Below are 15,537 nucleotides of genomic sequence, written 5' to 3'. Positions count from 1 at the left end.
GCATCTGTTTAGGGAGTTCTATTTTTAGCTCCCTTTCTGCAATGTTAGTAACGAGGCACAGTGAGATTATGCACTGTATTTTTAACACCTCTAAAAAAAGACACAATAAACCAAGACGCTTTAATGTTTTATTTATATCACGCATCAAACCCTCTTTTTTCTTTTCAGTTCCCTCCTGTGAGACAGACGTTTCTGTGCCAAGGGATGGTGGCATCTGCACAAGACATTTTTGGCCTAGATGAAAAACAAAGGAGGAGATTCCCATGCCTGGGATTTTCATTCACACAATCTAGAGTGAGTATCAAGTAAATGCTCTTAGTTTGGCATGCTTTCTATTTTCATTCAGGAAAGATTTCACCAATTTATCAAATCAAAAGTGTTCATTATCAAAAACTGTACTGATTCATTGTCTCATTTGATTAAATAGAAAAAAATAATTAAATGAAGCAGCTTTGCATCCCACGTTAAGCATGTTTGTTCAAATTTGACCTTATATTATCTGACATTCCCAAAGGCGTTATGCTGTCTAATCAAATAAGCTGTGATTAGTGTATACACTTCCTCTGTTTTTTTTTTTTTTTCTCCGGATGTATCATCCTTGAATCTGAACGTGTACATGCCTTGGGCAATAAGCCTTTTTGATTATGTCAGCCCACGTGGGCCTGTAATGCAAATTGTTTTACTGTTTGGATGCAAGGCAAAGTTCTTTGCTATGATTATGTAGCATGCAGTAAGAGTCTTCAGTCAGAGACTGTAGCAGATGGTATTGTCTTGTATCCAATGTGATTCAGATTAGCTATCTCCGAGTTCCAGCTATCGAAAGTGACAAATGTTCCTGTTTATAGAGAGAGACAGTGAGTGTATTGTTCAACAATATCTTATTTTCAGGTCAAGTCAAGGCCATTAAGTAAGGTATGCTTTCCAGTACCAGATTAGTGAGTTCACTTTAACATGCATATGCTGCATGCTCATGGTTAAAACATGACTACTCTCCAGTCCACATATTGGTCGAAGCACATAAGCGTCCAAACATCAGCAGTGCAATCAATAAATTTTTAAGAGTCTTTGCCTTTCGTGTGAATTATGCAGTCTGTTTCATGCATGTACAGTATGACTCAGGCAGAGCCACTGCAGTGATCGCCAGGGAAAGATATTTTTGCAACAAACAGACCCAGGGAAATGCCAGCTCACCATAAACCTGTCATAATTTCATTTCAGATGGAATATTAAATGTGTATTAGGTCCATCCAATATAATATAATATGTACACCTCTATCCACATGAACCGTACATTGTGAGTACACTTATTGGTCACCTTGATTATATATTGCACAACCTGTTAGACCTTTATTCAATATCGATCTTAGTTTTCGAGATCTTAAAGGCAGGGATGAATGATTGAACTTGTACAACACTGGAGAAGTTCTGAATTTTCTTCTAGAAGGTACAGTAGCTACAGTAACTCACTTTGGAAAACATGGATAATGAAGTCACTGTGTTAATGTCAAATTTTTTTTTTTTTTAATATGTGACCCTGGGCCACAAAACCCTTAACTCTTAGGTGTTAAGTGCGCAGGTATATTTGTAGCAATAGTCAAAAATACATTGTATGGGTCCAAATGATCGACGTTCTTTTATGCCAAAAATCATTAGTCGTTATGTTAAGTAAAGATCATGTTCCATGAAGATATTTAGTAAATTTCCTACTGTAAATATATCTAAACTTAATTTTTGATTAGTAGTATGCATTGCTAAGAACTTAATTTGGACAACTTTAAAGGCAATTTTCTCAATATTTAGATTTTTGCACCCTCAGATTCCAGATTTTCAAATAGTTGTCTCGGCCAAATATTGTCCTATCCTAACAAACCACACATTAATGGAAAGCTTATTTATATATTTATTTATATATATATTTATAAATCTCAATTTCAAAAATGTACCCTTATGACTAGTTTTGTGGTCCATGGTCACATATGATATCAGAACTTTGCCTAATGTTCTGACAAGATTCTATGAATGTTCAGTATTACATCTGTTCAATATTATCTGGTCTTAAATGATGTTTTCAAAATGTAAGCATCATTTTATTTATATATCATTTATGGATTAAAAAAAAAACAATTTTACTTAATATTTAAATTGTAATTATTTAGTTTTATTTATTTGAATGTATTTAATTTCATTTAAATTATTTAGTTTTACTATGTTTCAGAACGTTCAGTGAACATTTAAAACTTACATACCCATCATGTTTTTGCAAAATGATTAAATGGAACGTTCCCCAATGTTCTCTCTAACGTTTACATAATGTTTTAGAACGCTGTGAGAACATTTCAAATGTTCCCACGATGTTTTTAAAATGATTAAATTGAACGTTCCTTTAATGTTTTGTGTAACATTTGCATAACCAAGAAAAAATGTTATTAAACATGGACGTAAAGAAGTAACGTTTAAGAGCAGTAACTTGAAGACGGCGCTAGCAAAACATTCTTTGAATATATTTTTCTTAACTAGGTTGTGTAAACTTAAACATTAATGTATAAATCTAAATGTAAATGTATTTCATCTATATTGTGTAAATGTATATACTTTATTTTTTTCAGCTGAATGCAACAAATTAGATCACATTCTGGGTTACATGACGTTATTTTTAATGTATTGTTATTACAGTGTGTTCACTGTAAACGTCTCAACTTCTCAAGAAAAACTAGAGCCTTTCCTTATTGATGAAGCACTTTTACCCCAGTGTTTATGTGGTAATATACTCCTCTGGTGGTCCTGCTTCCCCTCTCTCTTAGAGTCCCCACGGAGATCCAGTTTATCTACGGACATGAAGTAAAGCACATCTGTACTTTCTGTACTAGTCACTCCTCCTCCATCAGTAGGACGCTGCTCCACCCTCACCAGCGTGTTCATCTCTCCGTCCGTTACTGTCCCACGAGTGGAGAGGATTTCAGCACCGGGACAGATCCACCACACATCCGCCACCGTCTCAGGCATCATGGCGACAGAGGTAAGAATCATTAACGCATTCATTTGAGCTTCGAGCGGAGAGCGGGATCGTTTCATTCGCGCGGTTTGGATGAAGTTATTTTGACACCTGCTGTGGGCTTGAATCACGATGTTTCCTGTAACCGCTTTAGACGCGTTCAAAGAAGCCAATTAAGAAAAGGACACGGTGTTTCTTTTAAAGGTTTTCCATTGAAATCAGCCAAAAGTGAAGCATCAATATTTTGTGGTCAAATAACAGGATCTTCCGAAGAAAGTGTGAATGATACAGACAGACTGATATATTATTCAGCACCCTGGACAGAGACACAAATACACAGACTGAATAAAGAACCAACAAATGCTGAACTAAAAGAATTTATTCCGCTGCTCTATGGAATATTTGATTCTGATTGGTCAGTCGTGCCATTCATATATTTCCGATTAATGACCGTGGTAGCAGTAGGCTATAACTAACAGTTGATCGGAGAAACCCATGTTTCCTGTGCAACTGCCTCTCCAAGTAAGCTATAAAAAAAACTTAATAAATTATTAATTTTTATTTAAACAAAATATTTATTTATTTGGAAGCCATGTAAAAGCGGGACATCAAAACAAACACTGATGTATTATGCCTTCATATAAGCCACAATACAACAACCTGTGTCAGTGTTGCCAAGTCTGTGGTTTTCCCGCGGAATTGGGTGACATTAACACTGCTGTTAGTTGTTTTTCATGTCCGCAGGGTTGAAGTGACCCCAATAACGTGATATTTAGCCCCTAAAATGCTAATGTATTTTACCCCAAAATACTTCAACATTTTTAGTTTTGAGTAGCAATTGGGCAAGTTTTGTTGTGAAAACCTGGCAACCCTGAATGCATCTCTCCTTCACTGTTAGAAATTACTCTTAATTCTGATCTCTCTAAAAGTCACTGTGACTGTCAAGACACATGCAACAAAATTAAATACCTCCCTACTGGAAAAATAGTATGCCAAAAGCTACCTGATTTTATGATGAAAACGTACCTGTGGGAACTTTTTTTTCGCAAGATGCGAAATATGTACCAACAAGTACATATAACTGCAGTTTCCAACAGAAATGAACACTAGAGGTGGTAAAACAGAGCACTTGTAATATTTTTTTTGTACACAGTTATGATTACAGCTCCATTTGTTTTGCTTTCCCCTGCCCAATTACTACCCCCCTAGCATTGGTAGGTTTAGGGTTAGCTGTGGGGGTGGGGTTAGGGTTTGGCAATCATGTAGCGATTTCAATGAGAGGTGTAAAAATTTGGCAGGGGGTGGAAAATGGACAACACCGGATATAACAAGCTTTTTCTGTAGCTCAACCGGCACGGAATTGAATTTAAGAAACAGAATCCTTTGGTACGAATTCTGTGAAAAATGTGACTTGAGAGTGCAGGGTTTTTTTTTTGTTTGTTTTTTCAGTTGAGACGCTGTGGTTGCTATAATATGAAATACGCTTTAGCAATATGGCAGACATGTCACAAATTAAATGTTTCTCCAAGTATTATTTTTCAAAACAGTAATATGGTAGTTTGGCATTTCTATCTGATAAAGACATAAATACTTGGAGACAAGCAATATTAACTTCTCCAATGTTGTTCAGTTGTAGTACAAGCAGGGTGGTGGGTATTAGTCCCGCCCCTCCTACACTCTGAGTAAAACGGTCTGCTCATCACTGTCACTTTCCAGTCAGCTAACCAATCAAAGATGAACATTCTTCAAGTCTCTCTGCCAAGAAAAAATGGCTGAACACCCAGCGTGATTGTTCACGCTGAGTGTTTGGTGGACACGCTTGGTGGACACGCGGCCTTATGAATGGCAGTAAAGTGAAGAAACTGACACTGGTTGGTCACGTGATGGTAACCAGTAACCACACTGTGGATGTAGAACATCCAAATTTCGTTCACACTACCATTCATACTATATCAAACATACGTTTTTAATGGTAAGTTCAGATTCAAATGTAATACCTAGTCAGACAGTATGCGATTTTGGACTATCTATTTTTTAAATGAACATAACGAATACAACATTTTTGGGGTTCTTTTTTGTTTGTTGGTTAAAAATGAAAATTCTGTCATTAATTGCTCACCCTCGTGTCATTCCAAAGAAAAAAAGGAATAACGACTTTATTTAACAGTTTCTTCTCTTCTCTGTCAGTCTTCGACTCACTTTCACTTAGTTCATCGTTTTGTTTTCTTTGCAAACAAAAAGTATTCTTGTAGCTTCATAAGATTAAAGTTGAACCACTGGTCTCACATAGACTACTTTAACTGTGTCCTTGATACCTTTTTAGCCCTTGAACTTGTCAATTGCATTCCTGTCTGGAGGATCAGAAAGCGCTCAAATTTCATTAAAAATATCTTAATTTGTTTTCCAAAGATGAACAAAGGTCTTACAGTTTTGGAACGACATGAGGGTTAGTAATCAATGGCAGAATTCTAAATTTTGTGCGTTACCTGCATATTTGAAGTACATTTTTTTACGAACTGGGACACATCCAAAGTTAGCCATTTTTATAACTCAGATGCATAAAGTGTAATATACAATACAAACAATTTTTCATATGCGCTAACCAAGTTTTAATACTTGTACAAAAATGTTAGAGTAGTCTGACAGCATCTGACCAATCAGAGCAGATATTCAAACTACGCCACAACAAAACATAGATAACATTCAAGCCAATCAGCTTTCAGAATGACTGAATGCACCATCGATCTTACCTGTGGACATTATGGTAAGATAGAAAGAAGAAATTTTTAGGCAAAATATCCATGAAATCCAAATTAATGAAGGATCTCAATCTACACCATGTAGTCGAGTAGACATTAGTTGCAATGGGGCTCTATTCATAAATTATGACTATTGTTGTTGTTATTATTTAAATTGTCATAGTCTTTAGATTATCTGATTATTAGTGAATTAATAAAAAACTAAAGCATGATGATATATTTTGTTGGTTTAATGAATATTTATTAACATATCAGCCTGAAGAAAAGAAAAAGGAAACATTATTAGTACCATTGGCAACCATGTGCAATACTCTAGCATCACAACTTCATAACTTTAGAGCTTTTTATTTTCATAGTTAACATTATATGCATCATTATTCATAATTAAACCGAGAATGCAAGCATGGCTGAGCATTTTTAATATGCACAAGCACCCACATCTCTTTTCTCTTATGGCATATCTTCCAAATACCATTTAATTTTTTCTATTTAAGAATAATGTCTGTATGGCTGCCCTTTATCTGTAATGCATCATCAACTTCCTTTCCAAACAGCATAATAAATGGTTTATATTTAGGCATCTGAATAGATTGCATGCACTTTCTGTTTATTCAGCCATCTTGTTTACAGATTTATTCAAAAGGTAGGCAAGACAAATCCCTCCAGTGAGAATACACAATGAGATTCCACCGTTTGTAATGTATTCAGAGAAACAATTGTATCCCTGAGCAACCTAGATTTTACTTTTACTAGGATATTGAAACTGATTGTTGACTCTCACCTAGCCAACATTAGCTGGAAAAAAATGTTTTCGCTGTCACAAGTAGAGTTGTCATGCACTCGCTCTGGGCATCTTGTGGTCTTGTTGTCCTACATCCGGTTAGTTTTCATTAAAAAATATTGTAATGAGTCATCGCTGTGTTCCAGGAACGCTCCGACAGTCTTTCTTTCGCTTCGCTGGTCAGTTTAGCATTCGGTGCCATAAACTCTGAGGCCTCTTTAGACGGCTCTCTAGCTGCTTCTTTGACAAGCACCTCAAATCAAGTGCAGTTAATCCTTCAAATAACTACTGCTGGAAGTAAATCAGGTTGTTTTATGTTCTGGGGCTACTGTGACAACTGATGTGTGATGTGTTTCTGTTTTTATGCAGAGCTGCTGCATTAGACAGTCTTTGGAGGTTTGCTTGCTATTTATTTGTCTAGATGAGACACCAAAGTCAACAGTGTGTTTACCCTTGTGCAGGGGCACAAAGCATGGCTATTAAAGACTCCCACATTGATTTGTTGTGTTTTAGAGACTGGTATCTGAACTCAAACGCATACACATACACACATTGGGTTATCATTTATACTGTATTTTCTACTCCTTTACCCTAAACTTATACCCCTCACACAAAACTTTCTGCTTTCTCTTATTTAAAACTTGTTTTTTTTTTATGTAGATTTTGTGTATGATTTATAAACTCTTTTCCTCATCAGGACCAAAAAATGTCCCCACAGGGTCTAAATTTACTGGTATTACTATGCTTGCGGGAACATTTGATCCCCATAACAAAGGGAACACACCATTAAAAACACACAGCATAGGGATATCTATTTTTAGTAATTTTTATATAAAGACAGTTATATATAGTGTAGGGCCTAGGCTAACCCTAAACCTACCTCCTAAGTTTTTTTTTAGTTAAACAAAGCACTATAATAATAATAATAATAATAATAATAATAATAATAATAATTATTATTATTACTATTATTATTATTATTATTATTGCAACATTATTATAATAAACAAGAAAATTGCATAAAAAGCCATATAATAATAATAATAATAATAATTTAATATTAATAATGAGCTTATTTGCTGGACTAACCCTATTCTTTACAAATACTTACTTTTATATAAATCAGAAAAAGTGAATAATAATAATAATATTTGCATTTTTAGAATAAAAATAAAATGTATTTATGAGTCTAATGGAAGGATAATAATTTTTGCTTATTTACTACTAACTCTATTCTTTACACACACACACACACACACACACACACACACACACACACACACACACACACACACACACACACACACACACACACACAAAAGTTTGCTTTTATATAATAAAAAAATAAACAAAACATCATAGTAATAAAAATAGTAATTGTTGGTATTATTCATTTTTTTGCGTTTTTAGAACAAAAATAAGAATAATAATAACTACTATCATTATTATGTAGTTGTTTTAGTCCAATGGAAGGATAATAATTTTGCTTATTTGCTACTAACCCTTTATAACAGAAATTATTTTATTTTATTTTATTTTTTGCATTTTTAGAACTTTTTGCTTTTATATAATTCAGAAAAAGTAAAACAAAACAACAACAACAAAATTAATAATAATAATAGTAATTATTATTATTATTATTATTATTATTGTTGTTGTTGTTGTTAATTTATTTTTTGCATTTTTAGAACAAAAATAAAATGTATTTGAGTTGTTTTAGTCCAGTGGAAAGATAATAATAATTTTGCTTATTTGATATTAACCCTTTATAATAATAATAATAATATTTATTTTATTTTATTTGATTTATTTATTTATTTTTGCATTTTTAGAGCAAAAATAAAATCTATTTATGATTTGTTTAAGTCCAGTGGAAGAATAATTTCGCTTATTTGCTACTAACCCCATTCTTTAGCCAAAAAAATAAATAAACTTTTTGCTTTTATATAATATAGAAAAAAATGAAACAAACCAATAATAATAATTTTGTTTTGCATTTTAGAACAAAAATAAAATGTATTTATGAGTTGTTTTAGTCCAATGGAAGAATAATAATAATTTGTAACTTTATTCTTTAAAACAGAAAAAAAGTTTTACTTTTATATTTTAATGTTAATTGTTGTTTTTCTTATTTATTCAGGAAGTGAAATTATTATTTGCTTTTTTAGAACAAAAATAAAATGTATTTATGAGGTGTTTTAGTCCAATGGAAGGATAATAATAATTTGGCTTAGTTGCTAGACTAACCCTGTTCTATATAAGAATACACCTTTTTGCATTTTTATAATATTTATACATAATATTATTGCATTTTTGCATTAATATAATTCACAAAAAGTGAAACAAAACACATTTTCAAAAAATAAAATTATATAATGATATCGTTATGATATATGATATAGCGAGATGATAATGATATATATAAATGCTATATTTAGAATGGCAAAAGGATGGTTTTAGTAAGATTTAGCAAACGTCCTGGGACTGTTTCATCCCGTAAGTATAGTAAATCCAGCACAGCCGTCTCCAGTTACATTCTTTCATTCTGTGCCAAATCTAATAAATTATATTCAACACAATGAACTGTTTTTGATTTGTGTTACTTGTTAACTGTGATCTCCAGAATATTTTGAGTTCATTAGAAGCGAACAGAAATGACTAAACAAGATTGTAAAACAACGACATTTCAATAACGCAGTCGTATATTGCTCGTATTGAACTGAATTGACCCAACCAGAAAATGTATGCTGATCCAAAACACGTTTACAATTACAAGACAAGCTGAATGTTTAGTGAAAAGATATTTTCGTCTAAAGGGAGTGAGAGAGGGTGGACAAGCCAAGCAATGAACTAGCACGACAGAAAGCAGTTCTACTGTGTAACAGCCCTCTTAAAGTGTCACAGCTAAAGCAACCTGTAATTTGTTTCATGTGACCCTGAGGCCATGTGCACTCAGCATCTCTGCTAGCGCTCACAGAACGACACGCTGCCCTTTCAAGAGCTGCTTCATTTTCTAAAGGCATGCCATCCATGCACTGTTTACACTCAATGAATCTTACATATCTGCTGAATCGTTTTCAAGTTCTCCTTCTGTTCAGCCTCTAGTAGGTGGCAGATGTTGAGCACATATGAGGTCAGCTACAAGTTAACAATCTGAATGTTACTTACCCAATTATGCAATGGTAGCTTTTCATAATGGTGCTTATAATCAAGAATACATTAGACAAATTAAGTCCAGATACTTAATTTTAAACAGTACATACAGTGCCCTGCAAAAGTATTCATACCCCTTCATTTTTTTTCACATTTTGTTTTGTTGCAACATTATGTTAAACTGCTTTAAATTACTTTTTTTCCACGTCAATATACATCGCATACACCATAATGACAAAGCACAAAACAGGTTTGTAACAACTTTGAAAATTTATTAGAAATAAAACTGAAAAGATCCGTTGCATAAGTATATATACCCTTTTTCTGGGACACTCAAAATTTAGCTCAGGAGCATTCATATTGCTTCTAGATGTTACTACACTTCGAGTGGAGTTAAACTGTGGCAAATTCATTTGAATGATATGATTTAGAAAGGCACACACCTCTCAGAAAAGGTCTAACAGCTGCAAAAACCAAGTCCTGAGGTCAAGATAACTGCCTGTAGAGCTCAGTGACAGACTTGCTTTAAGGCAATGGTCTAGGGAAGAGTTTAGAAAAAAATCTGCTGCATTGAAGGTTCACAGAAGCATGTAGCCTCCATTATCCATAATGGAAGACGACTGGAACAACTAGGACTAAAGACTACTAGGACTAGGACAACTAGGACTCTAGAAAATGTCTGCCAGCCCCCATCCAAGCTGACAGAGCTTGAGAGGTGAAAATGTGAGGCAAAGAATGGCAGATAATTGCCAAATGCAGATGTGCAAAGCTTGTCACATCATACCCAAAAATATTTGAGGCTTTAACGGTGCTTCAACTATGTACTGAGTTAAGGGTATGAATACTTATGCAATGTATTATTTCAGTGTTTTATTTTTAATAAATTTGTAAAATTTGCAAATCTGGTTTTTGCTTTGTCATTATTATGGTGCATGGAGTGTAAATTGATGCGGGGAAAAACTAATTTAAAGCAGTTTATCATAATGCTGCAACAAAACAAAATGTGTGAAAAAAATTAAGTGGTATGAATACTTTTGCAAGGCACTGTAGTTTTATCAGCTATTTATGAAAGGCTTTGCTTGTAACTTGTGCTAAAAGTTTATACTTCTTGGTTTATATTTCCAATCTAATGCAATGAGATTCAGTTCTTTTTAAATGTGTTTAGGCATCCGAAGACTTTTCTGTACTTCATGCTAAATACAAATTCAAAGCAATTCCTGTGAGTCTATTTTTGCCTGAGCTGTACTGAACTGTTCGGCTGATTTTCTGTGAAAATCTATTTGGTATGACAATCATTCACTTATAAACAAGCTTCAAAAGGCAGCCGCATTCTATTTAAAAGCAAATGAGTCTCTTGGGGGACCGGGAAGTCAGTTTATAATCTCCTGGTATTTAATTAACATGGATAACAAAATGTACTTGAAATCAGCAGTGTTTGATTATATAGGCATCTGTGCGCAAGACGGGTATCAAATGCTTATGGATCTGTTTGTGAGTAAAGAACAACAAAAAACTTTAACAACAGTTTGAGTTGTGTATATTTTTGTACTTAGAGTTTACAGTTGTTTCAAAACATTTACAGTGTTTAATTATATAATAATTATACATGTTATACGTATACGCTACCAGTCAAAAGTTTAAGATGTTTAATGTTTTTTAAAGAAGCTCACCTAGCCTGCATTTATTTGATCCAAAGTACAACAAAAACAGTAAAATTTAGAAATATTTTTACTATTTAAAATAACTGTTTTTATTTAAATATATTTTTAAATGTCATTTATTCCTGGGATTTCAAAGCTGAATTTTTAGCATCATTGCTCCAGTCACATGGTCCTTCAGAAATTATTCTAATATTCTGATTTGTCTCAAAATGTTAAAAACATTTATTATTTTTATTTTGAAAACATTTTTTTTTCAGGTTTCTTTTAATGGATAGTTGTAGAACAGCATTTATCTGAAATAGACATCTTTTGTAGCATTATAAATGTCTTTATCACTTTTGTTCAATTCAAAGCATCCATGCTAAATAAAAGTATAATATAATGTTACAAAAGCTTTTGATTTCAGATAAATGCTGATCTTTGGATCTTTCTATTCATCAAAGAATCCTGAAAAAAATTTACTCAACGGTTTTAAATATTGATAATAATACTAATAATAAAGGTTTCTTAAACTGCAAATAAGCATATTAGAATGATTTGATTTCTGAAGGATCGTGTGACACTGAAGACTGGAGTAATTTTGCTTTGATCACAGGAATAAATTACATTTGAAGATATATTCAAATAAAAAGCAGTTATTTTAAATAGTAAAGATATTTCACAACATTACTGCTTTTGCTTTTTTTAATTAAATACATGCAGGCTTGGTGAGTAGATGAATAACAAAAAACATTAAAAATCTTATTGTTCAAAAACTTTTGACTGGTAGTGTACATACAAGTACCTTATTCTTACCAAGGCTACATTTATTTGATCAAAAATATATAAAAACAGTACAATATTACAGTTTAAAATATCTGTGTTCTATTTTAATATATTTTAAAGTATAATTTATTCCTGTGAATTTTCAGTGTCTCATTATCCTTCAGAAAAAGCTCTATACTTTATTACTAGGGCTGGGTAAAAAACATTGATTTCTCAATTTTAATCGATTCTCATTTTTACGGAACAAAATCGACTTAGTCTAGCCTGTTTTCAGTTAATGAACAGAACATTTTAGTGCACCTCCCATCCAATAAATCGCAATAAGCTTTGTGCTTTGTTATTTCTGAAATGAAACAAAGTCAAATTTCAAATTCTGTCCATTTTATCACAATATTCGAACAATAAATGCCATTTTGTTGTTGTTTAATGTGGAATGACATCTCTGTAGCGCATCAGTTCAAGAGAAGCGGTAGCGAAGCGCACGTGAACTAATAATCAGTTTTAATAACAGATCATCAGTTTAATACTCCGCTTTAATACAAGTTTTAGCATGAAATGAACATGAACGAACATCGGAAGGTATGTTAAAAGAACAAGTACAAACTAAAGAGAAATCCATATCCTGTCTCGTGTAATCGCTCAAATAATGTTTTAACGTCACATTTACCTCAGAAAAAAACATTCAGTGACCATAAACTTATTAGTCAGTTTGAAAAATCAACTCTAGAGAGGAGCATTTTGCCAAATATATGCACCATATAATTAAAAAAACTAATTTGAGTAGAAATATAATTATGTAATTTTTAGCTTTATTATTATAAAAACTTTTGTGTTTGTGTACAAGTCAGTTCATTTCAACCGTCAATATTATAAAAATGTAGTACTACTACTAGGGTGAGTAGTACTTGTATATATTTTACAGCATTAATCGATATTGGTAATTAAAATTAATCACAAGCTTGTAAATCAGAATTGAATCATGAAATGTCAAAACCCATCCCTTATGTATTACAGTAGCTAGTTGTGAGGAGTTCGTTGACACTGGGCAGGTGGCCTGTGCATCAGTGAGTACTAACATGATATGATTGATATGTATTATATTTCATTTGAGTGGTTTTAGTGTCTTTTATATGCTGCTTAAAACTGAGCCTGTAAGCTAGCTGACTGACTTATCCTCTGTGTACTGAGTCCAAAATATTGCTAAACACTCAGCCCTCCAGGGCAGGAAAGAGGTTTTTGTTCTCTCAGTCGATTGGAGCCCGTCACTTATAACAAGTAGGTCTATAAACCGCCATTAAACTGAAGCAAGTCTATCTTTTGCTTCCTCTACGGTGTCTCTCAAGGGTTTGAGAGCACATCAGCGTTTCTCTTTTTCTGTGGTAAGAAACCCGAGAGCTGTAAATGTTCTGCCTCTGTCACATCTGTTAAAAATCATCTTCCCCATTCACAAGGGAAGGAAGAGGAAATGCCCCGAGAGCCTATGAAGTTTTGAATGTACACATCTTTCTTCCTAACATGCCTCTGCAGATCTGCTCAGCTACTTATGAAATACGGCTCAATATTGGCAGCATCCAGAAACAACCTCTGACCCCTCAGATGTTCTGGCTGGACAGAAAGTTTCATTAAAATTCATAACCTTTTCCTCGACTGATGAATTTTAATTGGCCGTGACCATCTCCCTGCTGAGAGTTGTGATGGCCGATGATGCTAATGGTCTCACTTCAGGAATGTCACTGTACCCTCATTCACCTTTCAGACTTATTCACCAATTACAGCCATGCTGGCTTTGACAGTTTAGGATTTACAGAAATCGGATGGTTAATCTTTTTATAGTCATAGCCTAAGCCCACTAACCACCTACAGTCTGTTTACTGACCGTCTGATGCAAATTGGACACAAAAATGGTAAGAGCTGGCAGAAATTGCCACTTACAATTGGACTGGCTGATAACATGTTATTGTTGTACACTAAAAAAGGTGTAAAAACTGTTTTGTTTTTTTTTTACTGTGAAATTGCTAGTAACTTTTACAATTACCCCCAAAGAAACAAAAGAAATAACAAGTATCACACTAAATTAATCATGAAATCATGAAATCTTTTTTTTTTCCAGTTAGGGATGCTCATTTCGGTTAATTTTCCTTCTCGTCGGACATAAAAATATATAGCAGGCCAGCCAATACCTCAGTGTGCCTAGTTTTTAACATGTCCACATGCTGTACGGATAGGCAGGACCACTGCCTGTTAACTCTTAGATCCGCAAAAAAAAAAAACACCATCACAAAAACCCTTTAAATTTTCGGTTCAGGACTTCCATCCACTGTCATAGGCGTGTGGAGAAGTGCGTGTTTTACAGCGTTCAGCAATAGCCAATCACAGACATGTATGTTGATTTGATTATCACTGTGGCCAATCAGAGGAGGCTATGTTACAATCCACTCACCAACCAAAGTGCCGGTTTCAGTTTTGCTGATTTCTACACTTTCGCAAACTCTCTTATTAAAACAAAGAAAGTGTTGGCATTATATAAATAAGAGATTAATTGTGCAGTGTAAAGGTTATTTTATTACTTTTTAATAACTTTATGAGATTGCGATGAACTACTCTAGGATGAGTGATAGCTTTCCAGTGATTGTAACAGGAGGCCTATTGCGCACTTTCTAGATTATAATCCATTCAGAATTTGAATACATTCACTCACGGATTCACTCTCTGATAACCCAATAATGCCACATGCCATTGTGTTGCATATACTACATCTGTTTACTAAGTAAAGGTGAAGCGAAATATGTCTGTACAGCCACACTGCACGTGTCGACACGTGCGCGTGAGTAAACAGATAACTTACAAATAGCATTATTTCTTTCACCATGCAGCAAACATAAAAAATAAAAAAAAAGAATAGAAAAAAAAAAAACCTTTTAAACCGTTTAACTGATAGTAATAATCGGTTAAAATTCTTACTGTCGGTTAACGGTTAAACGGTCAATATGAGCATCCCTATTTCCAGTGTATACAAAGCTATACAACTTTGAGGGGTACACCACTATACAGTAGGTGTAAATAAAGCTGTGTTTTAACAGTAACAGATATACAGCTGAATATATTCCATTTTTAATACATTCAAAGTCAAAAGTTTACACACACCTTGCAGAATCGGCAAAATGTTAATTATTTGACCAAACTAAGAGGGATCATACAAAATGCATGTTATTTTTTATTTAGTACTGGCCTGAACAAGATATTTCACATAAAAGACGTTTACATGTAGTCCACAAGAGAAAATAATAGTTGAATTTATAAAAATGACCCTGTTCAAAAGTTTGTGCGCGCCTAATACTTTGTTGTTACTTGAATGATCCACAGCTTTTTTGTTTAGTGATAGTTGTTCATGAGTCTCTTGTTTTTTCCTGAACAGTTAAACTGCCT

The 15,537-nt window shown here is 33.6% G+C and overlaps 1 protein-coding gene across 1 annotated transcript in view; it reads left to right on the top strand.

Moving 5' to 3' along the window:
• The first annotated feature begins 238 nt into the window (after positions 1-238).
• The window catches only part of golga7bb (golgin A7 family, member Bb), a 33,607-nt gene continuing 18,308 nt past the window's right edge, over positions 239-15,537 (top strand). Inside the window, 4 exon segments of the mRNA XM_073834586.1 lie at positions 239-294; positions 2,802-2,929; positions 2,932-2,981; positions 2,984-3,016. Coding sequence (XP_073690687.1) covers positions 239-294; positions 2,802-2,929; positions 2,932-2,981; positions 2,984-3,016 — 267 coding nt within the window.

Source organism: Garra rufa, chromosome 2 (genome assembly GCF_049309525.1).
Source record: "Garra rufa chromosome 2, GarRuf1.0, whole genome shotgun sequence".
Lineage (NCBI taxonomy): Eukaryota > Metazoa > Chordata > Actinopteri > Cypriniformes > Cyprinidae > Garra > Garra rufa.
This window is presented reverse-complemented; position numbering and strand designations above follow the sequence as displayed.